Below are 27,560 nucleotides of genomic sequence, written 5' to 3' on the forward strand. Positions count from 1 at the left end.
TTCATTTGTATAAAGACTTGATCATATCTTAATTTTGGTGTTTATAATAACAACATATAAAACTCAAATCTTATAGGTTTCCTATCTCTGTAACCATAAAACAAATTTTATTTTTTTGTAACAGAGATTTAACTTTTTAAAATTAATTAAAAAATAGATTTCAAATTATTGAACTACTAAATCAATCATATATTCTGTAATTATATTCATAATTTTATTTTGGCATTAAAAATTTGAGGTTTTATCTGGACATTGCATTTACGTGTTTTGTAAATTGATTACGTAAGTAAATAATACATAATATTTAAATTGCTTATCTGTCATGGACTATTTTGTTCTTCATTTCATAGTTTATTCACTCAACACCCTGCTCTATAAATTATATTAATTAGTAGGATAACTTATACAACGATAACCAAGCTCCTAATAATATACGCAGGATAGCAAAAAAATTACGTATTTTATTTTTTTTCGTGTCTTTAAACAAGCGGTGTGTGAATATAAATATATTAACAAAATATGCTCATACTCGTATCTATATAAAATATAATATATGAACGGTTTTAAATATATTTTTATGGTCATAGATGTTTTGTTACACAGTGCATTGAAGACTGGCATATTATTACTATCAATAAAACTTCTGCTTATGCGACCAAGAATAATATTACCATTATACATAGGGGACAGGGATAACTTAAGTATGAAAACGTTCAAACTTTATTGAAAGCTATCAGTTGTATTTTTAGTATCTATACCTTCAATTCAGTTAAATAAAATAAAAATAATTTTTACTTCCTATACATATATAGGCACTCATCTACGGCAGTTTTAGTGAATTTTAATATTCGTATGTGAACATTAAGTAAACTTATTGAATTTAAATTACTTATTACACTTCTAATTTTCTTTGGTGAATTCAATTCATGAAGCGTTTCGTGCGTATTTATTGTACTTATAACAATATAGCACCATTAAGTGTTTAAACAGTAATTGATGTACTTTAAATGAATTTATACCTAATCAAGACTGATGCACTATACCGTACACTTTTTTAAGTATAACTAAATATATTTTAATTATATGGGGTTAAATATAGGGAAAAATTACTAACTTGTTTTGTAACTTACCTAGTTAAAAATAACTTAATTTAACTTTTTAACTCGTTAATTCCCAGTCTTCGTATGATAAAGATATGGGTAGTTTGATAAATTATAGTGATATTAATTAACAAAACGTGTAATCAACAAATCATATAATTATAATTTGAGTTATTGGCATTATTTAGTCGACGATTCGATTAAATTATTTAATAACTTGTGTTGTATTTGTACATAATGTCATGACGTGGTGTACCTATAAATTATATATTGGGTCTTCGATGTACGAAAATCAGTCTCAAATTAAGCTGCACCACTATCTAAGTTCAAAATATATTTTGAAATACATTTTCCAGCCTATAAATATCATCAGAGAATTAGAATAACAGCCTAAGTGGCCTACCATATGTAGACTTTCCTCAATCCTAGTCTACTGAACCCATAAAAGGTTTTTCTCACAGATGTACTTATATAATATAATATTTATAAAATAACAATTTAAAAACAGTAGATAAGTAAATGTACTTGTACAATACGCTGAAAAGATAAAAACTTACATCTTATTGATAAATATTGAATAGAATATATTATAACAATTAAAACAACATATTTTATCAAATAATCATTGGTCAACTGTATAACTTTTTTCTTAACTTAATGGTTATAAAATTATGAATAATCTGAGTAATTTGATTGACCAATCAATTTATTTGAAAATATGATTTTCTGTTTTTAGTATAAAAATCGATGGTATTTTTTCATACAATAAAGTGAATATTACATAATTTTGTATTTGTTTCAACATAGGAAAATATAATTTTCTACTCGCAATAAATTAAGTCATACAGCAAAATATCCATATAGCAATAATTTAATATTAGATAATGTTGTGAAGAGCACAAAAGAAAATTTTAAGATCATAATGAAAAATTGTTCTCCTGTTAAAAAAAAAAATTTGATTCAATTTCACCACTTATTATTCCAGAAATGTTATTATAACTATTTGTATATTTTATAAATTATATAATAACTAAATACGCTATTTCTCAAAAACGTTAAATACACGATTTGAACTTGACATTTTAATTTGTGATTTCTCCAATTTAGATGTACAATGAGAAAGAATTATGAAAAAAATTGCATTTTAAAAATAGGTTGACACAGGAATTTCGTTCTGTATATAATATGCATATAAGCCACTCATTAATCACTGTTCCTCAAAAACGAGAAAATGAATGAGCTTGAAATTGTTAATATGGATTACCACCAATTCTCAAGATATGCTATAGAAAGGATCTGAAAAATTATGTTCTTATTTTAAAACAAACTTATCAGAATTTTTTTTCGGTAAGGAAAATTAAAATTAAATATTATACTAGCTGACCAGGTGAACTTTGTTATCCGCAACAAATGCCAAATTTTGTATGATTCAAACTTTGTTCAATTCGTTTTATACAATAATGAATAATTATGTTTAAAATGCAAAGAGAAAATATTTAATTTTGAATCAACAGATGGTAATGAGTAACTTCTTTTCTTATGGATAGTCAATTATTATCAAAAATAAACAAATTTACAATATGATTTTTATACACTCGTGTAAAAAATAAAATAAGTATCAAGTACATATTAAAATTACATGAAATCATAATCACAATAGCAATATAATTTTATATAATTTATATAAAAAAAAATAAATACTAATTACACTATTACTTCAATAATCTGTAACAAATGGCCGCAACCAAATAAACAAAAAAATGTCAATTCCATTGTGAATCTCAAAATCCTCATATTATATGTCTATTTGAGCACCTCTTTAAAATCCGAAATTTGAAAAATTGATTTTTAGGATACACCTGCATAGTGGTACGTACTACGTAGGCACCATATACATTTCAAGTCTCTAGCCATCATAGTTTAGACTACGATGATACTAACTAAATCGGGACACGCTTTATTGTTTATACATACACCTACACGATTGCTATTGGTTGCATAAAATTAATTTAATGAAAATAAACGATTTTTGTGTGGTTTTTACAGCTCTTATACTACCTGGTGAATAAAATAGTTAGGTATTATGATTATAGATATCATTTTACACCTGCGTTTTATATTTGATAAAAATAATCCAAATAACTATGTTAAAAATCTTTGCAGCTTACATTTAATAGAGTTTTAGAAGGGGTAGATCCACAGAAAATTAATTTGTCACAGGTAGTATCACACCGTGAAGGATCAGCTAGTATATACTATATTTATAAAAATACCAAAACTACCTATCGCGTGTAGTTAAAAAATTTGTTTAGTTTATTGTACCTAGGTCTGTCGTATGGATTTATTATTTAAATACGCATTAAAAATTCGATAATAGACAGTATTCCATATTTTAGACTCAATGTGAAAACATGAAGTACCAACAAAGTAGTAAATATAATATAGATTATAATACCGGTAGTAAAATAATTGTTAACGTTTCAAACTCAGCAAAGTCGTAAATCGCAAGTCAGTTACCATGAGATAACAGTTATAGATGGATAAACATAAAAGAGGGAACATACTTGAATAATTCAGTTTAGTGACGATCAGTGTTTCCGTGATATCAGCTCTTATTTCAGTTTTCGGTACAAAAATGCAAATGTGTGGTAAAAATTTTAAAGAATCGTAGCATATATAAATGCGATCAAATGATCGAATAATTATTGTTTATAACTGGCTCGGCAATACTGTAAGCTAGACTGATAAACAGACAAAGTGTGCAATTCGGTTTTTTGTTTTTTTTTTTTTTTAAATAGAACTGCGTGCGTAATATTTCACTCAACAACAACCGTGCCATTCTTAATGACGCATATTGACTCCTGCCCAATAAAAACGTGATTAGGTTTGAAGTAAATTTGGTAATTTGAATAGTATTTGACGGCTCATTTGATTACTTTGAAAGATACAATATCGTCTAAGTGTATCACCACACAGCGCACGCACGTGACGTCTGGGCGGTAGGGGTGGGGCGAAAGCGGCGTCAATCCGCTAACACCGTCGGTGAGTCGCACGCGGACGCGTTGCGAGAGTTACGTCCACACGCTTGTCAGTTGTGCATGACGCTGCGCGCGTGTTTCGTCCCGACGGTCCGTCATCGCAAAATTTGTCGCGAACGGAGTAAACAAAATCTATAAAATAATATATTATTTATAATTAATATTTACAATAATCTATCATAATATAACTTTCAAACTATCGAACTTTCGCCGACGATGAAATGTGAACGATTTGCCACCGCCGCAACGGTTTTTTTTTTTTTAAATATATGTTTGCGCTCGTTTTGATTTAGTTGGCATGCAAAATTCGGTGAGTACATCATAGTGATTAACGTATTCGGGAGAGGCAAACGATGCATTTATCACCTAACCTCACTGAATTATTATTTATATATTGAAAATGTATAGGTGTATTGGTGTACCATGTACATATTATTTCGATACACATATGATCCACCAGCTATTGAATAATCTTATTCTAACTAAAAATACCTAAATAAAAAATATTGATGATTGACATATTTTGTTACTTGTAGAGGGAGGTTAAGGTTCTAATTTATATTTCACCTTTTTCCAAATAAAATATAGTGAATCCTCTGAATACCGGATATTCTTGGTCGCTGACATTTTTCCACTTCAAGGATGTCCGATATTTAAAGGTATCTTGGGGGAAATTTTACTGTATTATAAACATTTTATAACTATATAGCTCTACTAAAATAATATAACTGGTTTATATATTTTTTTGTCCGTATGGATATTTTCTGGACATGTGTTTGATTACATTTCATGTTGCATGGAATTCGGTAGAGTTCAAAATCAATAACTTAACACGCTTTTGCATAGGAACTATCTTTACGGATGCGACCGAATATTTGCAAAAGATCATTGAAATTGAACCTGACAAAAACCTCATATAGGAGATCACTATATTCTAATTCTTCACCGTTCCCGATTCTGAAATTTATATAAGCTCACCTATATTATGTGTATGTGGTAAAAACATTAGGTGGCAACCAATTATATATACATCACTATTTATTTAAGACAGCTGTTGATTTTTAGTTTAGCCAAAATAATGATTTGCTGGATGACGTTAATTCATTGCAAAATTATAAACAAATAAATTAGCATAAGAGTTCATCGAGTCTGACGGTTTCTTCTACATATTACCAATCGTCTGTGCATATGATCAGAGGTTTTTTTATTGACTTCTTTAAGATATAATATTTTATTGTAGTTATCCGTCGTCTCATGACCACAAACAATCGGACGGACGCAATCATCTTCTTTCTATTATAATATTTTACAGACATAATATTATTAAAAACAATAATAAGTTTTGTCTGTAACAATAACGATCCATTGTCAATTTAAATAGTTTATGGTAGAACAAAAAACAATAATATGCCATATATAAGATTCAAAATATAACCAGTTGTCCGAATAAATTATGTGGTGCATTGTGAAGACGAAGAAATTCATTGAAATATTTTGTAATTGTTCATTATACTGATAAAAAAAAGTCTTTAATTATGTGTATTTTAAATAGAACTAATTTAAGCTATTTATACCACGAACCTATTCGTATTGATTTACCATACGTGGTATAAACTTATAAGTTATGTGTGATTAACAATAATTTATGCCATTTTTTTTCGGCAAAAATTAGTTTAACATACTAATAGATTATAAAAAATTAATTGTTTATAGTAATAACTAATAATTAATATCTAACCGGGTGGCGCTGCTGAAAACCCATCAATTAATGCTAACTTTCTGTTAAAAACCATTACTATCAAATTTACTCATTATTATATTTATTGTAGCCTGTAGGTAGTGTATATATTGCGCATGATTTTTTTTTAATATGAAATAAAACTTATAGTAATATGAATAAATTAGAAAATATCTACGGAAATAGATGATACTAATCCACTCGACTAATTTACTTAAAACTATTTTTTGTTTACAATGATTTATCATTGAATTCAAACTTTACACTTCCACTAGGTACTGTGACTTTTTCAATGTCTAGGTTAACTCAAAACTTACAAGATAGCAGAGAGAATGGCCCGGGTTTCTTATTCAGATTATAATATAATTAGTTTTTTTGTAATTTTACGAAAACAATCATAAATAAAAATTTTTTCAATAAACGTGATATTTGTACAGCATTATATTTTATGTTTTTAACAATTACATGTTAATATATTATACATCGTTGCCATATATGTATTTTGATCAGATAATTGTATTAGAAAGTAGGTATTATGTATTTGAATACTTTTCGTACCATCCGTTTAGATTAGACAGCTATGTATAACCGAAACAAAATGTTTTGTAGCTCATAATTCTTTATGATTCATTATCAATCCTTGTGACTCATAGTAACTCACTTGAAGTATCTAAAAAATGATATAATAATGTTAAGCTATCTTTATATTTGTATTCATATTTGTAAACATTCATTTTTTTTTTTTCATTTTTTTTATATATTATAATAGAAAAATTATTTAATTAAAATATTTCTAGTCAAATATTGTAGTATTAGGTATACTTTAAACAATATCGTTAACTTAAAAACACTTTGGTAATCTTTCAAAAAACAAAAATACATCTTTATTCAAATTACTTAGTTAGAGCTATAATCTTTTCTCAGTAATTTGTAATAATGATTAGAATTGCGTATTCGTATAAACTGGCAACATCAATATAATTTTTTTCTCAATTTTATCACGTGCATTAATATAGTTAGAAATTCTCTACATATTTTACTCATTGTGATTAAATTGTTGAAATTGAAATTATCCATCCACCAGTATGTAACATATCATAACAATTTTATTATAAAAATCATTATCTGTGATTTTAGCAAATGTTTTTTTTTTCAATATTTTTACTTTATAATAAATGATAAATAGGCAGGTAACTAAATAAATAAAAAAAATAAATAAACAAAGATTTTTTTCCAAAACACAGATAATAATATTATTTATAGTAATTAATTAAATAGATAGTGGTATCTACCTTAATAATAATCACCTCAATCATATGAATGAAATACAGAGAGAAGTTAGTTTTACTATATAAAACGTGTGTTAAGACATTTTTTTTTTACTGATGCGCCATCTAAGGTCATACTTTCATTATAGTTCGATATTGGTTCATCAGTTTTTTCTGTCTAAAAAAAATGTTCTTGTTTTATAGCCATTTTAAATTTAAATATTATAATTATCTTTGCTAAAAGGCATTTAAAAAAAACCACTTGTAAAAAATTTACAACAGTGTCTACATAAGGATATTTAAAAGTTTTCCATAAAACAATAAATAAAAATTGATATTGATTACGAAAGGAAACATGTTGTAAAAAATCAAACACGAGTTAAATATTAAAATGCAATGAATACCTATAAATTAAATTAAGTAATTAACATGAGTTCTTAACTGGCAATCTACTTGTTTTGTTGCAAATTTATGAAGTTTTCATTTCACACATCGTTTATTTTACTGCTTATGTTGCTTATGTTGCTTTAGTATATATTTGTAGGATAGGTCTGGAAAATAAATGATAAATTTTTAATTTTAATGAAATCACAATTAATAATTTCACTAATTTTTAAAATGACTGAAAATGTGATTCTTTTCAGAAACTTATTTGTATAATGTAAAATAATATAAATGTCAATATTATCTTATTAATTTAAGAATATCAATATGGACAATATTTTAATTGATAAAAATTACATTTATAGTTGTATTAGTATAATGCAAACAAAAATTATTATTAATATATTTTATACTATATTCTTATTCTTATCATGTTATATAATCATTTTAGACTCTAAGTAAATTATTAAAATGCTTTTAAAATGATCTTCTCGTATCTATAAAAATGATTAATGAGTGCAACAAATGTTTCATGTGACATTATTCATTAATTGTAAAGGTTATCTAATTGGTAAGCTTTTCAAACATTAGAGAGGTATAAATGCTTTTGATCATTCCAACAGTATCCTTAGTCCTGACACATGTTAAAAAATTACTTGAACATTATGAAAAAAAATTCACCTATTAGCTAGCTATATATTTCTTATACTTATTTATAACTAATATTTATAACTGAAATATTTTTTTTTAAATATGGACCATAATAATATGATAAATATTGAATTTTTAATATTTAACATTTTTGTTAATTTATAGATACTTTATCACGGTCGGATTTATTGTTTTAATACATTTTCAATTTTATGACTAAGACATGGGTATTTAGTACAAGGATACTCATAAAACATACATTATAATACTCCACGATTTGTCAAAATATTTAATCGCAAGTAATCTTCTTGTAAGCGCTATTACCTACTATTTCTATATTTACCTACCTATTACTTTATTTGTTTTTTTTATAGTCCTATAAGCAATAAGTATGGTAAGCTATACATTATTACTTAATTCTAGATTTTTTTTTTTAATAAAAGTTAATGATTATAAAGTTTATATACGATAGACATAATCTAAGTTTTACGAAACTAGTACCTATATACAATAATAATAATATAGATAGTATATGCGTTATTATAGTGAGTTAACTATTTATTGTAAAATTTGATCTATTACTTATTTTTATTTTTTGTTACACAATATACCTATATATAATTTATTTAAACACAAAAATATCCCCTAATATACCACCCCACACCCAATGGCCTATGTATAGCTAATGAACTTAGTCGCCGGGATTTAGATCAATAAAGTAAAAATATAAATATTTAATAAATATAAAATTTTTTCTTATGACTTAAAAATAATATTTAAGTTATAATGTAATAATTCTGAAAGAAATATACAGTGTTAATTTTAGAAAAATATCATGTATGAACAATGAACTGATAAAAAAATAATAAATTTAATATATTAAAACATAGTTAAATTTACATTATATAATACTTTCTATAAACAATATTATTGACGTTAAAATAGACCTTTTATATTCGTTTACATAAGATTAAGAAAAAGTGTAAAACAAACATTTTTAATCTTTATAAACGCTCAGATATTGAGGTCGACAAGAATTATTTATAATGAAATACAGTGCTATGCATATCTTCAAACATCATTTAGTTACCCTGAAAAACGAGAAGGAAAAACAGCAAAATTCAAAAGAATATTTTTTGAAAACTTAAAATACTTTTGGGTGAGACAAAAAAAGCGTTGATGTTTCATTTTAATAATTTATTTTTATGTAGGTAGTGCTCATTGATAATAAGATATTAAATAATTTAATTTTACATTATTAATTTTAGATTTTATACTTTATTCTAAATTACAGACTTATGCATTAAGTATATAATGCATAGATACTTGTGTAAAAAAAATTATATTTAAGTTATTGAATAAATTTCAAGTACAAAGTGCTGCTGGCAGAATAGTATATTGAATTCAGAAAAACTACGTATTATAATGTACAATAGATATTTTGCACTTTTTGTGAATATTGCGTTTATATTATAAATACAATAGAAATAAGGAAGTTTATAAGTATATAATAGAAGTAATTAGTTAATTCTAAAGTAAGTAGTATGTGTATTAGAATATTTTAATTTTATTATATAGCTTTACGTACGTATGGGTGATAAAATAATAGCGTGTTAAAAATAGTTATGCGTATATGAACAAACTGTTAATACGTTTAGAACAGTTAAAAGAGTTAAATATTCCACGCGTTGTAGATTAATTGCTATATCATATACGACTAACAATATTAGAGATTTGAATATAGGTATGTGAATATATTTTATTGGGTACCTAACAAGCTTCCTTTTCCAAGATGATTCTGGACACTATACTTTATTGCATTAACATTTATATTATTATTAATTATTCCAATGTCTTGCGACGTAAAGACTTTACGGTAAAGTGATAATATTTTAACATTAATATGTTTTTGGGCTAGATACAAACATTTTTGTTTGTGATAAATTTTCATTAAGTTTTCGTTGTCATGGTTACTTATTAACAAAAATATGTTTTTACGATTCATAGATTGATTTTCCTTATAGAGAAAAAATATTGATTAGCACGTACTTCTAACATTGGTTTCTTCATTGCACTTTGGGTTGTTTATGTTTATATTATATATCAATAGCGAATAAGTGTATTAAGTACTAACATTTTCTTAATTTGAAATATCTGCAAATCTTAAAAAATAACTAATTAAATGTCCTTTATTTTAAACTGAAGCAAAACATTTCTCAAGAACAAATCTCTTAGAAATATTAATTTATTGATGATGAGAACTTAAAATAGCCTGTTAAATTTTGTCAATTTAAAAAAATAGATTGTTTTGTATAAAGTTAAGTAGAAATGTTAGATACTAACTTCAATGGTCAACTTAAACTAATATTCATAGTTGTACTTTTTCGAATAATTTAAAAACGTAAAAATGTAATCAATTATATACCCATTTGAGATACATCATATTATAAAAGTAAATAAGCTTATATTTAAAAAAATAATATTTTTATTTAGTGCTATTTTACTATCCGGGGTTTAATTTTATAATGATTACTTTTTGAAGAAGTTTTATTGGATTCAAAATACTTCAACTTGAGACTTTGTGAGGATGCTTTAATAATATTTTGAAATAATAAATTTAACGCAGACTCATAATCTGACCTACCACTTGGCAGTCGATGCTACGTATACTGTCGCCACTATGTTATTATCATATCCACTTTAATTTATTACTAATTTTCAAGTGAACTTTAAACGTATTTATATTTCATAATACTTTTACTAAGAATTTTGAAATTTCATGGATACTATTTCATTATTTTGTATTTCTTAACTAGCCATACGTTTCAATTACAAATATTATTAGACAAATTAATGTCTTATTGGATGGTTTCAAGTAACAATATTTATTTTATATTTATATATTTGTATAATTTTATCTATGTACTTATGTAATGAATGAATTTAATGAGTTTAATTGAATGTATGAAAATATTTATATTCAAATCCCAAACTGGTTTAAGTTTTGTTTTATATATTTTTATCGAATAACTTAACTAAACATTTAACTACTTTTTAGTACCCATCAATAAAACAAAAACAGTATGAAAATTAACTATTAATTATTAGTTAATTGTTTTCATTTAAAAACAAATTATACTTTTTAATTTTTTCAAGAATTTTCAATGTTATCAATAATAAATATGTTTAAATGATGAAGTCATTAAGTCATTCAAGGAAGTTGTAATATGATTTTAAGATGTAACCAAAAGTTTATGTTTTTTAAGGATCATGGTTCAGATGTCAGTGTCTGTTTGTTGTTTATTCAGGTTTACATGTGCTGGTTCCACAACTTTACCACCCACTAGACCCAAAAAAGGTCGCTTTCCAACGATTCAACCACCATCGAAAACTAACGAGACTCACTAAACGTGATGACAAAAAATATATTTTCATTTAATTGTCGGCAAAAATGTATTCTTGACTTATCAACTATAATTTAATAGTTATTCTCTCCTAGAGCTCAGACTTTTAAGTTCAGCGTCTATATTAACTAGACTAATTTTGGATTTGAATTTACTAAACATCTTAACAGTTAACAGTTCTCATGATGTTTACCTTTGGATAAATGGCTACTCAAATATCTTAAATAACAAATAACTTTATATTTAAATAATGCAATATTATTTTATGAACGCAGAAAAAAATAAATTGTTTATGTTTTAACATTAAAATAAATATGAAATAATAAGTTTCTATCATACCACTCATTTTAAATTCTGAGCGGAACGAGGGATGTATTGATTTTACTATGATGTGTGTTTTTTTATTTTTTTGTGTCTGTCACCACGTTTTGGGGCAGTAAAAGTGCTTTAATTTTTGACTTCAGCACCTCGATCGATCAGAAAGTGAATCTATAGTTGGTACTTTGTTATAACTCTAATTGGGGTCAAGAGTAAAAAATTCTTAATATTTTTCTAAATAATCGAGATAAACAAACTAAATATTAAGGGAAAAACAGGAATTTTTACGCACATTTTCGACAAAATCGATCTTTGTTTTTGATGTAACTTTAAAACAAATTACCATATACCAGATACATCCAATTTTCACTGAATGTTTATATAACTATATTCTATCCATCATGAAATTTTTGAAAAATGTCGACTTGAGTTGAACTATTAATAGGCATATGCATTTTTCGATCATTATTAGTTTTTTTTTTAAATTAATATCGATAAAAATATATTTGTTGGGTAGAAAAGCTTGACAATTTAATACAAGATTCCTAACATATTGTTACAATAGCAGTTGAAAAATAAAATAAATTCATAGTCACCATTTTTTTTATAAGCATTCAAAGTTTGAATTTTGACAAAATACGTAAAAATCACAAAAAATTCGCAAATTATTTTAAGCTAGAAATTCATAAAAAATTTTCTTTTTAAATCTAAGATTTGAAAATTTAAAACAAGATTCCTTAGAAGTTTTCTTTATCACAAAAAAAATGTCCACCGAAAATTCAAATTAAATTTTTATGAGCGTTTGAAATTAAAAGTTTTACAGCATTGGATTTTCACTGGATTTACCGATATTCTTATTTTGGAGTAACTCTAAAACAAATGACCGCCGATACTATTTTAATTTTTCAACTTTTTTAGTTTTTTTTTTTATAAATATCGATAAAAATATATTTGATGGGTAGAAAACCTTGAAAATTGAATTCAAGGCTTCTTACACATTGTAACAATGCCTATAGCAGTTGAAAAATATAAAAAATACATAGGAACGATTTTTTTTTATAAGCATTTAAAGTTAAAATTTTGACTAAATACGTAAACCTTACGGCAATGTTCAAATTATCTTAGTTAGAAATTCATAAAAGTTTTTCTTTTTAAATCTAAAATTTGAAAATTTAATACAAGGCTCCTAACATATTTTTACATTAGCGGTTGAAAAATAAAATAAATATAAAGTCACAATTTTTTTTATAAGAATTCAAAGTTTGAATTTTGACAACATACGTAAAAATCACGAAAATTCGTAAATTATTTTATGCTAGAAATTCATAATAATGTTCCTTTTATATCCAAGATTTGAAAATTTTTAATAATCTTTAATATATCCTAGACAGATAAACCGTCTCTGCTTAGAATCGTTTTTCATGTACAATGATATAATATCATTGGATTCAAATTTAATTCCATCGATTACAGTAACCCACTATACAGTAACCTATACTGTACAGCAGAGCAACATCCACAACTTACCCGCTTTTTTTAATATACAGTTCATTTTTTATTTACGCTTATGGACCATAAAATGGAATCTATGAATTTAATTTTCCTCACAAGGATAATGCTTGAGTTTATTTTCTTATTCAATAATGATGAACAAAATATTTCCGTTAACTAACCTAACATAGCCTTTTAATATTCGATAAGAAGCTTAAAACACAATAATTTAGCAAGAAATCGACAGATTGTCATAAAATATCTAAATTAATGTTGACTCAAAATATATTAAAATATTTGTCTAACTTGACACCTTAATTTGAAAATCATTCAAGTTCTATATTTTGAAGTGGTTTTCACTATAATACTTACATAATAATTCACGATTATTTATTATTATTATTATTATTATTATTATTATTATTATTATTATTATTATTATTATATACCAAAACTGATAAGGTGAATGAAAGCGTTTTGCTGGGATTTAATAATTTTCTCTTAGCTCCACGGCCATGTAGAACATAATATAACTATACTAGAAAAAAATTAATATACGAAAAAGTAGGATAACAATTTTGTGAATTTTTCGGTTTTCTGTGCAAGCTTGGCTTATAAGGTCTGTAAACATTTATGGAAAACCACTGTAAAGTACTAAAAATATAGTTTGTATCTAGTTAATAAAAAAAATTGTTACTTATATAGTTATATCTTCGGTATAAATTAAATTTCCAGGGATATATTTATGAAACATTTGTAGGTATTCTCGAAAATTAATTACACACAAAAGTCTGGGCCTAAAATTCCTTTCACCTCACCTATTAATTTCACCATTAGTATTCACACAGAAGTTTTCAATATTAATACAATATTTCAATTGTATCAAAACAAATATACCATAAAAAAGTTGGAAAATATGTATATTTTTAAATTCCAAAGGATAAATGAGATAAATGTAAAACATGAGAAAGTTAATTTTAGATAAACTTCGGGTCCAAGGTCCATATATTGAAATTTGTTTCCAGACTCTGTGGCATTCAACATTGAGCGTACACTAAGTAACAGACTAAACATGTCCTACAGATATTATATATAAGTATATAACCCATTAATTAATTGCCATTTTCAATTCATTTATAACTTATGCTAATTGAACTTTTTCTACTCGGTTTTCGTTTAGACAGATCGTATAAATGAAGTGCGTGGAATAAATATTCATATAAAACTCAATCACATTTTAAGCAACACAAAAATCAAATTTATATAATATACAATATATAAACATCAGGCAAGAATGTATTGTTTTATCCATACAAAAATATAAAATGAACGTTTAGGTTATCGCGACAGCCTGGAATACCTTCTCTGAATTCATTTTTGTGTATTACCTATATTTGATACTGATTACTGAGTATATTTTATAAAAGCATAAAAGTTAGTTAAACTATTAAAAACCTTTCTACGTACTTCATAGATTGTAATTATTACAAGATTGAAAATGTTTTGCTATTTCAACACAGTATAACCTATCATAGAATTTATTGACCATTGTTATTCATGTCTTTTCGGAAGTTTTTTTCTATATGGTAGGTATACTTTTAAAACAATATATTGATAACTTGAATTTCATAGTTATCAATTATTTTTATTGCTCTTTAAACACACTGATAACGTTGTTAAATAAATTATGAGTTATTTTGATACTTTGTTAAGTTAAACTGTGAAATAAAAACTCGTGATATGTTCTTATATTCAATTTTATACTATATATTCCGTTCATATGAGTTACATTTTATTGTGGCTCACTCTTCAATGGCTGAAAAAAAATGTACACAAATAAATATTGAGGCGAAAACTATCGACCATATTACCCCCATGCAATACTTCGAGAACATTTGTGAGGTTCGTACAATTCATAAGAGTACCGTTCATATACTTACTGAATGACGTCCATCTCACATAATACTCCCCTCCACCATCTTATCACCTCGTGCATATATATTATCAATGGCGTACGCTGTGGTGAGGATGTGGAAAACGGTCGCTTGCTGTGGCTTTTTTTCACCAACCTTAACATTTTTACTAATCGTCTAAATAGGTACCAGATATATTTTTAATATTTCTACGATAGACTGCATGACTGCAGTTTAATCGTCAAGTTATGTCGTACTTTAAAAGGACGCTACACACATATTTGCTGTCTCCATCTTACAAGTGCGTAACATATCAAATTTACGCTCAGCAGATCGCGTTTAGCTCTCCGTTATTTTAAAAATTAGAGTTAATCGACCTATTAGGAAACTTTATGGTAAAAACATTATCTGTGTTTTTTTTTACGATAACTTAGTTTTTAAATGAGCTATATGAGCATTTTTAATTTACGTTTTTTTTATATTCGCATAACTTGCTACAAAATTGAACTATAGTAAAAAACCCGCATACAAACACAGATAATATTCTTAACATCAAGTTTCATAATAGGTCAATTCAATCTAATTTTTAAACTAATGGAGCTAAACGTGATCTGCTGAGCGTAAATTTTGTATGTTATGCACTTGTAAGCCGGAGACAACAAATGGTTGTGTAGCGTCCTCTTATATAGTATTTGTATTTTACTGGTTTATTAGTTAAATATTTATATATTTTTTCAGCATAGCTATATTATTTAACGTTAATATTATAATCGTTTTAAGTTGATATTATAAAAAATATTTGTAACTATGCCCGTTTTAATAATATACGGTTGTGATGATGTTATTGCATGTAGATGTGCGACTGCGGTGACTTCACTGATTATCGCCAAAAAGGAGCACCGGCGGCATCTGTGGACGAAATATAACGACGGCGACACGTGACCGACGGACAAGATGAGTTTGTTCAACACGTCGTACCTGATGGGCAACGACACGACGGGAGGTTGGGGTCCCAGGTACTTTTTCACGTTCTACTCGGAGTTCGGCGACGAGCAAGCCGAATCGGCCGTCGAGGTGACCGTGTTCATGGTGATATTCACCGCGTCCGTCATGGCCAATGTGTCCATCGCCTGGGCTGTGCTCAGATACCGGGAGATGCGCACCGTCACCAACTGCTTCCTGCTCAACCTCACCGTGGCCGACTTGATGTTTGCTGTCACCACGCCGGCGCTCGCCTACGTCCGTGTCCGGCCCGACTGGCCGTTCGGAGATTTCGTATGCCGACTGTTGCCCTACTCGCAGGTGAGTGCCTATACAACGTATTAATATCATAATATAATCGACACAAACAGTGGTCAGCAGTCGGCCTTTCATCATGTAAACGAATTAAAAACTACCACGCACAATATAATTATGGTGTGGGGGCGCTTCGTAATACACTATTTATCTATTTTTTATTTTCGACAGAAAACTAAATAAGTAGGAACGTCTATATATATATGTGTGTGTGTGCTATGATTCAAAAAAAAAAAACGAAAGAATATGAAGTCCACAAAACCGTAATTTATATACATATATATATATTGTTTTTAGACACAAATTACGTGTGTCTCGTGTCAGTGATTTGTGCATAATGATTTATATTTAAAATTGATGTTATTTATTTTAGTTTAGAATGAAATAAATATTTTATTTTATTAAGTATAAACTTGAATGCTTCATGCATGTAAATTTTAGAAAAAATTGGGTTATACACAATGGGAAATCGTAATGTTAATCTATTCACTACTGAAATTTTCAAAAAAATACAATGCATTTCAATCAACTATCGCATATTATAATAATATCGATTGGTATGATTGATAAACTGTTAATGTGAGCGTGAATCATTCTATGATATTAAATAATATGAAAAACGCAAAATTTTAAATCATACAATTTAAGACACAAACTAAGTTGGTACTTACCTATGTCGGCATTAGTTGTATCTCATATTTTTTGTGACAGACTTAAAGGACATATTACGTGCAAGCGAGTATTATATTGAATTTCGTTTAGAGGTTTACATCAGCCGGGCTATCGCCTCTAGGGTTGCGTTGGTACAAAATTCTGTAATATGATTATTATTATTTATATTTTATATTTTCCTTTCGACCAAAGCTTAACGTCGTGCTTTAAAAATTGTACTTTCTCATGACAATCTCATAACAAGATCTATGTACATCCAAATCCTTATTTGTATATTGCTCCATCGCTCGAGTACCTATATAAGATAAACACGACCCACCAACCGCGTAATAATAGGTATATTTATTAGATAGGTAAGTTTAAACGTAGATATTAAGTGCATAATATTACGTTCATCTTTTTATTTTATAACAAAATGGGCCATGGCCCAAAGTACAGAATAATACTATTATATATATAACAAATGTGAAATGCAGCCAACCTGACTTAAAAACTATAAGTCTACTTGAATTAAATTATTTTCAAAACAATTCGATCACAATATATTTTATGTATTAAGTACAATATTACTTGTATATTTTAATATAATATTCGATACACGTTAACTTTGAATTGTCTAATTTGTTATTTTTACATTTTGAAATCGATATTGGACAAAGAAACCTTGCTATAAAAGATTTATGGATTTTTATAATTCGGGTGCTAAGTATTCGGCACATATCCGTTATGCCCGTCACGTTTCTGAATATATACTTTATTATGAATAACTTATATTATATTCTTGCGTATAACTGGTATTATATTATACAAGGTACATATACTTTTTTGGTTGTGGATTGCAGGTTTAATCCTTCAATTTTTTTTTTTCAATAATTTGGTTCGTAAAAATATTGCTAGTTGTCCAGTTTAATGCTCGTTACACTGAGATGCCAACTACCATTAAAGGTATATGAATTAGTACTCTAGATACCATGTCTTAATTTTTTGGTTTCGGACAACTATAGGGCTTGGTACTAAAACTAAATTCGTCTAACGATTCTAACGCCTTTTACAAACGTGTATGCAGTGTGTTGGTATCATTGTACGTACACGGTAAAAACACAATATAGGTACGTTTTAGAATGACGTAACCGACACCTACATTTAAATATGTGACTTCTGAATACTGATAAACATAATATTTACGCCTAGGTTAAACAAACTACAGTTTCACTAATAGGCTACTATTTTCAAAATATTTTACATAATACATGGTCTATTATATCTATTCCTGCGTGTTCTGACCTAATGTTTACAGATATAATGAACGTATATTGAACACACAATAAGTTAATTAGTTAGGTAGTAATAATAATATTAATACATCACTTGCATAAAATAGAAAAATTGGTAAGTAGAGAAAACTAGCTGACTGCCTAACAAAATATAATATATACATACCTAAGCAAAATCTTAACCATCATAGTACCTAATTTAGCTTATCAGATATAATTAATTTTAAATTTAATGACGAGAAACTCCCACACTTAAACCCTTTTCGGAAAATTAACTCTTCGACCATTACAAATCGATTTTCCTTATTTATCTGGAAAACACCACAGAATTAAATTTTAAATTTTAAAGAGTTGGGCTTATTTAAAAAACATAATATGTATAATTGTAAAGATATATATATGGCATATATACGTGTATTATACAATAATTATTACAAGATTATTGAAGACTGAATTTGAGAAAACTATAAAGGTACTAATTATTCAAACATCAAAGTCAATATTTCAAGGCTTAAAACAGATCAAAATTATATTTATTTTTTAAAAACCTTCAAGTTTCAACGGAGTAATTTCTCTTGTAATTCAATTTTTGTAAACACGGCTTGTTTATTATTCTAATTAAATCAGTCACGATGAATAAATAAATACTAAATAGTATTATTCTAGATATTTTTGGTAACAAAGCTGATGTGGAATAAAGTACAGTAAGAAACCACGTTACCTACGTACATAGTTTTTAAGATCGGTTTTAATAAAATAAAAAATACGTTTCTAAGAAAATTTTACACAATAAAATGTAATATAATTAAACTTAACGCTAACCATTATATGATTTTATTGAAAAGAACTTTCATTACCTATACAGTACATATACATCGTAATGTTCTTTTTTATTTGAAATATCGTCGTTGTATGCAACGTCCTTTTTATTTATTTATTTATTCTACTATGTATATTTAAATATTAACAGTTGTTCATGCAAGTTACACGCCGATGGAAGAAACCCATTCAAAGCAATATCAAACAAATTATATTTGTTCAACAATAAAGTATAATGGTATTGGTCATTAATTGATTTTCGTTTTTCACCCATTCCCTTTGTACGGCTAAGTAATTGAAAAATAAAGTAATTTCAATATTGTTGTATCACGGTGTTTGAGTTAATGTAATCTGCACTGTTATTATTTCACACAACCATACAAACGTTTTGTTTCGTTTAAAATGACTATAATAATATAAGAATAAATGTTTTTAAATTTAAAATAAAAATTATGTACCTACTTTCACTGCAGCGGCTTGCAGGGCTAGGATTAAATACGTTCAACTGCCTAGCTGGCTCGTAGAAAATAAAATAAAATTACGGATAGCGTGAAATGGCAACCTAGTTCTTGATGTGTGCTATACTTATTAGCATCGATATTTTACCCTAATACCTACGCAATGTTAATAAAAAAAAATTAGCACATAATTTAAGTATTACATAACTAATAAAATCACCAAAAGGCAAAAATAGTGTAATACCTTTAGACAATTAAAATCTGTTTTACAATTGAACAAAAAAATTCTACGAATAGATTTGGCAAAATTGGATTTAATATAATAATGGTTTTTCATTTTTTTTATCAGTGATACTCAGACTTTGTGACGTCAGAAATAATCGTAACGCATTATTGCAACAAAAATAACTTTAAATACGATTAAAATTAATGTTGTTTAAATTGTTTGACGTTTAAATTACACTACAGTGCTTATTATAGTTTCAATAAACACTTAAAAATTTTAAACACGTACCTACACAAAAATTATATTATGTAAGTACTGCACCGTCAGGCATTAAATTGATATTAATATACTTATGCCTAGTTATGAATTACTACTGGTCAAAATGTTTCATCGTTGACCGTCGTTACATTATAATTAGGCGCGTATTTAATACTAATTACATTTTTTCTAAAAAGACATCGCTTTCCAAGTACACAATTCATTTCATAGGTACTTCAAAGAACCTCAAAATTAAACTTGCATTTTACTTTTATAATTTATATATATATTTATCATACGAAATTGTCGCTAATAGGTGGCTGCTTTCCTCAGAAGTATCATGTGCTATGTATATTAATTGTATAATTGATTGTAAACTATTTTTTTTTCAATAACTTAAATATTTAATACCTTATATGTTTATTCATTAAATGTATGTATCCCCAGCTCCCCCCCCCCCACATTGGCATTTAAAAATTTTTTTGGAAAATAATTAGCATGTATTTGCATGCTAACTTTTGTAATTTGCATGTGTTTTAATTATGAGTAATATCGAAAAATAGGTGGGGGCTGTAGATACGTGTCTCTGACCACCCATCCCTTCACACACACACACACACACACACACACACACACACACACACATAAGATTCATTTATTTTCAAATTCTATTCTAGACCAATATTTAGCATGTATTTGCACGCTGGGTCCCACAACTCTATCGCAATCCATTGGTTCGCAAAATTTGTTTTCCTAATTCGTACCCCGACTTTGTTGTATTATAGACTCCAAACTAGTATCAAATTTTTGCAAATTAATTGCAGAAACGCTGAAAAAAAATCTGCAACACATTTTTCACACAATTAGGAATAAAATTCGTACAGGGTACCAAGTTCAGGTTTAATAATCTTTTAGTTTAATTAGTAAAAACTTTTGAATATGATTAATATTTTTAATACTTAGTTTTTGGTATTAATATGTGTAATACTTTTAAAATTATTATTTTTTTAGGTATTTAAATTGTTAGCGTTTAAAATTTTTTTTATTACCTCATATCTTTTTAATATTTCCCATATTTAAATTTATTTATTGAATATGAAAATAATAACATTTAACAACAATAAAATATAAACAAATAATAAAAAGTAAAGTAAAAAATATTATTATTGTTGTTAAAAAAATATATGAAACATCTTTAAATTTATTATTTTATTTAGTGTAAAAGGTAAATAATACATATTTTAACATAAATATATTTATTATTGAAACATTAAAAATTAAAATATAAATAAAATAACTAGGTCTAGTCTAAGTCAAAAATAACTTATCGATTCAACTCTTAAGTATTGCAATTATTATAAAACTATTATATATTATTTTCATTGTAATATTATATTATACATTACTTTAATAACCGAGCTTTAAAGTTTATGTATAATATATAGGTGAAATACAAGTTTAACTCAGTGTCCTATTTGCCATTTTACTCTGCGCATCTAAACTTTGAATAATTATATTGAAAAAATAGTAATGTTCAGTATTCAATATTTATTCATCTACACTTTTAGAAAAATATTCTGTTTTTAATATTAAGAACCTAACTTGTTAATTAATAAAAATCTGAAATAAAATTCAAAAATAACTGCTGATAAAAATAGTGTGTTTTCATCAATGTACCTTAGTATTTTAAATACTTCAAACTATACAAAAACATAATAAAACCTAACCTAACCAGTTCAGAAAATGAGTAAAGCTATGTAAATTTCAAATGCTATAATACTCATGAACAAATAAGATTCATGCAACTTCCAATAAATTTGAAATCAATTTACATGTATAAATATTGTGAAATCTAGTCCGGAGACAATACGCTTCTTGCGATACAAAAATATTAACATACTTACTGAACGTTAAATAAGTGTAATAACAAGTAAACTATAATACCGTACCACTGTTTTAAAGGCCAAGGTTATGTACATTTTAAAAGAGAGCTAGACATAACTCTCACAAGGGAATTTTTCTGGAACACGACAATTGCATTACACTAAATGTCACCCTTCAAAAGTGTTTCGAACTGTATGATTCTACGATATCGTCTAGTCGGTTTGTTGCCAATTTCTCAAGTAATGTTTAATGGTTTAGTTTTAATATGTCCTTTTTCTATTTCAAATTTTGACTAAAAAAAAAATGTCACAGGTATAAAATATTACTTAAGAGTTAAGACATTAAAATATAGAAGTAATATTCAACTCGTAACCAAAAATAAATTTAATCAAAAACGAAAATTAATATCTGCTGCAGTAATTTTAAATTTATACCTACTAATCGTATCCACACTAATTCTGCTAAAACAAAATTGTGTTTTTATAGTGGAACAATATCATTTATGTTATATTGTGTGTTTATCTGACGCAGATATCTCTAGTTCCAGGCGGCGATCCTTTCCATAAAAGGACATAAAATCCTCATTATGAGGAACCCAATATATTTGGGAGTTTGTAATTTGCACCAAAATAAGGATATAGGTACGTAAATTAAAATACCACAGATAGCCAAAAAGAGTGTTTGTAATTTACACCAAAATGAGAATCCATGTATTTGATTATCAAGATTCGATTATTTTGTCTTTAATCTTTTTGACATTGAGACACAACGAATTTGAACGACGGTAAAAGAATTTCGAAATGTATAACTACCCGCTGCTTTAGTCTAGTAATGATTACAAAGTTTAACGTCTAATCTGTCGTAATTCTTAGTAATCGCGTTATTATAGTTTATTACAGTTATTAATTTTTTGACAAAAATAATGTATTCATTGTATTATTATATTAATTATTACAATGGTACGCACAATACATAATGTTTTTCAAAATAAAATATCATAATCGTATACACTAACTTTATTGGTCAGACTTATTATATATCAGATATTATATTTATGATGTAGACTTTAAACATCATTCAATGAAAATATGTTTCATATACTTTTATATGAAACAAATTTAAAAAAAAAGCGGGAAAGTGGGAATCGCTCTGCTGTACATTAGGTGGTGAGGTGGACCATTGACTAGACTAGGTTAGATTTAAATGCAATGATATAGGTATCATTGTATACGAAAAACGATTCTGAACGGAAATGATTTGTCAGTCTAGGATATATTATATTAAAATATTGTCATATATTCTATTTTGAAACAAATATATTATTTTTCAATTAGGACGCATTTTGAATAAGGCATGGTTAATCGATTTTTCTAAAAACATGGCATGTAGTTATCATAATTCATAATACCTTAGGTATATTATCATAGATAAACATATACCGGGTTTGAGGATAAATCGTTATCATTACGCGATTTCATAAAAATTTAAAACTCAAACGCTCAAAACATTTTTCCTATACTAACGCTTCAAATTTTCTCTATAACTATTTGAAGCAAAACTTATGGAAAACTTAGTGTTGAATTTTATAACCTTAGATATAAATATAAACAATATTATGAATTTTGAACTACAAAATAATTTACGAATATTCAAGGTTTTGACGAATTTTTGTCAATATTTGAAATTCAAATGCTAATAAAAATTTAATTTGAATTTCCGGTGGACATTTTTTTTTGTGATAAAGATTGACAAATTTGTAAGGAATCTTGTATTAAATTTTCAAATCTTAGATTTAAAAAGAAAATTTTTTATGAATTTCTAGCTTAAAACAATTAGTGCATTTTTGTGATTTTTACGTATTTTGTCAAAATTCAAAATTTTAATGCTTATAAAAAAAAATTGTGACCATGAATTTCTTTTAATTTTCAACTGCTATTGTAACAATATGTTAAGAGCCTTGTATTAAATTTTCAAGATTTTCTACCCAAAAAATAAATTTTCATCGATATTAATTTAAAAAAACTAATAATGATCGAAAAATACATATACCTATGAATAATTTAACTTAAGTCAAAAATTTTTGAAAATTTCATGGTGAATAGAATATACTTATATAAACATTCGGTGAAAATTTCATGTACCTATCAATGGTCATTTGTTTTAAAGTAACATGTAAGTAAAATTTCCTGTTTTCCCTTAATTTTTAGTTTGTTTATCCCGATTATTTAGAAAAATATTGAACATTTTTTAGTTTTTACCCCCCGAAGTACCAACTAGATTCACTTTCTGATCGAACGAGGTACTGAAGTCAAAAATCGAAGCACTTTTACTCCCCCAAAACGTGATGACAGACACAAAAAAAAATATTCATGGTTTTGTTAATATTTGAACTTCAAATGCTAATAAAAAAAAATTGTGCTTATGTATTCTTATAATTTTTTAATCACTATAAGAATAACTTATGAGGAACTTTGTATTAAATTTTCAAGTATTTTGATAGGGCTAAAAAAATTTTATCGACACTTAAAAAAAAATTTTCAGAAAAATTGAAATTATTTTTTTGTTTTTCTCGATTTTTTTGAAGACTGTCGGGAAATGTTTACACCAAGGATATTCACTTTTACATCGGAAACCACCCCCAAAGTTTGAAATCGAAGCATTATTTCGACTAGTTATGCTGTACACAGAAAAAAAAAAAAAAAAAAAAAAAAACACACACATCATTGTAAAATCAATACATTCATCACTTTGTTCAGAATCTAATATATTATATGATGGTTTGGTATAAGGTGTAGAAAAAAAATGTCACGTGTGCCATATGACGTATATTATTCTGGAGTTGTAAGTGTGACAGTAAATACGTGCATCTGGCATATTGGCGTTCGTTTAGATAATAATAATATTATTACATTATTTGAAATTGAATTCGATGAAATTGCAATAATTTCAAACATTTCACGAATAATTTTAAGTCACATCTACAAAATTATACGAACACGAATGATTGAATATTAGGTATATGTCAGACATCAACAAGACATGTCGATTTTAATCTACGATCACGAGAATTTCGTAACTATTTAGCTTAGAAATTTTTATACATCATGTCATATTTTTACACTTGAATAAATATTTGGTTTTATAAATTTCTATTAATTAAATTATAAGTGCCTATAATAATTTATGAATTTAAAACTTATATATATAAAACTTATTTGATACACAAGTAACTATATTCATGTTGTAAATTTATAATAATTTTGTGTAAGTTTCTCGTACAGTTTTATTTACAGACTTGAAACTTGAACTTATACTGAATACCTACACAGATTTTTGTTTTTTTATTGTTAGTGTTCATAGCCGAAAAATTTAAACGGACTACGAAGAACAAACGGCAAGATTGAATGGTTTTTAGTGCATGTACTAATCCACGTACTTTCGAGAGGTAGTTAATTTGTGATCAAACTTTTTCTGTTATCAAATAAATATAATATTCTAATGAAGATTAATTAATAAAATTTAATTTAAAAAATCTCAATTAATAGTACTATTACATTTAAAAACAAAAAATAAAACGTACTTAGTTGATATTTTGAGTTCATTATATTTTCCAATATAAATGTTGACAGATTAGCGATAAATTTACATTTATTGTGTTATAAGTACCCACGCTCGATGATTGAGATAAAAATGTTAATAATAATAATATTAATAATAATCAATGTTTTGTTATATTTTAAAAAAGGAACATAAACAATATTGTAGTTAAATTACTATCTGACACAACTTGGAACTTAACTAGGAATGAAGTAATTTATTTTATTATTAATTTAAATAAAAAATAAAATTACCTATACTATATTTTCTAACTTATGGGAAATTAAACTAAAAATCTTATTTTTACTAAACTTCTAGATGGAAAGAATTCAAGTGACGCATAAGTGGCCAGTATGCCCGGCTCGTCAAAATCTTCATCACTAGAGACTGTAGTTGGAACATGTTCATCACTATGTTTCTAGTATATTATATAGGTAGGTACACGAAATCTTGTTTAAATGGACAACAAGATGAAATTATATAACAACTCAGTTATGTATGGCGTTATGTTTAAAAATTAACAAATGTATGATTTTAAATGTTAAACACATTCAACTTACAAACATTATTCCCGAACACACTTGAAATACTCCTCAATTTCAGTATATAAATTACCACATGGAATCTGTATGTTGAGTACCACGTGTATGGTTTGATGGTCATGTCTGAAGATTTTTCAGTTAATTTTTTTAATCAATGTGAATAATATTTATGTTTACGCATAGTAAAATGCACATATTAACAGACACGTGTTATTGTTTTATGTGATGACAAAACGGGTGTAGTCATCAGTGCTGAAAATAATTTGTTCTAAACATTTTATTTATCATTTGTTCGATTTTTTTGTATATAATATATTATGTATATATTTTTATACGTCATCGTACTAATATAAACATCACATGTCCGTTCTAAAACATAACAAATGATTAATAGTGGTTTTTCATAACTCGTAATATATATAATATATATATATATATATATATATATATATAAATATTATATTATTGTATTATGATTTTTAATTATACTATAACGATTCAATTGTTAATTGTTTTGAGTCGTTTAATCGTTATTAGTTCGAAAATAATACTTATCATCGAAAAAATATTTGCATGCTTATAATACTGGCTACACAATTTTTGAAAGTGGACACTCTAGGCAAGTTCTCTAAGATCCGATGGGTAACAAATGCAATTTTATTGTGTGGAAAACATAGTCATACGATTGGATTTTCCTACATTTCTGTAGTATATTTGATGCATTGATGCAGATAGTTCTAGATAGTAGATATATTGACGTCATAATAATCAAAAAGTCAACTTTACGTCCGAGTGTCCGACTAAGTATAGTTTTATGAGAAATCTTATCTCTCCTACAACATTGGTAATCTAGGACACGGCTGTAAACATTATACGAACGTCTCGATTTAACGCAACGGCTATGATGTCGTCACGGTCCTTGTTACAACAATCATTTATTATAATTATAATTATCCCCGATATGATAAACGCCTGTGGGTAATCATGTATAGTAATATAATACATAGGGTGGAAAAATATTGCATCGTAGGCTTGTGTACAAGCAGCATAATATAGTATAAGCTTGTCACTCCGCACTAATAGCCTAATATAGTCTGAGCGTATGTAATATTGGTTTAGTGTTTGGTATACTTTTAGTGCGCGCATCATTTTTTTATACAGATATAGGGTTAATGCAGCCAAATTAAAATCTATTATAAAGTCTCTCTAGACTAATTGACACGGCGGGC

General features: G+C 26.6%; 1 protein-coding gene across 2 annotated transcripts in view; it reads left to right on the plus strand.

The window, feature by feature from the left end:
* Positions 1 to 27,560, plus strand: part of LOC107165275 (neuropeptide Y receptor type 2-like) — a 56,574-nt gene that overhangs the window by 2,142 nt on the left and 26,872 nt on the right. The window contains exons 1-2 of one of the 2 annotated variants that reach the window (XM_015513439.2): positions 4,165 to 4,448; positions 16,160 to 16,607. In XM_015513439.2, the coding sequence (XP_015368925.1) occupies positions 16,260 to 16,607 (348 nt within the window). In that variant the 5' untranslated portion in view covers positions 4,165 to 4,448; positions 16,160 to 16,259. Of the gene's footprint in view, positions 1 to 4,164; positions 4,449 to 16,159; positions 16,608 to 27,560 lie in introns of those variants that run through there. The other variant, XM_089226894.1, reaches the window with a different exon arrangement.

This window comes from Diuraphis noxia, unplaced genomic scaffold (assembly GCF_037042655.1).
Source record: "Diuraphis noxia isolate RWA-SAM2 unplaced genomic scaffold, SU_Dnox_SAM2 contig0004, whole genome shotgun sequence".
NCBI lineage: Eukaryota > Metazoa > Arthropoda > Insecta > Hemiptera > Aphididae > Diuraphis > Diuraphis noxia.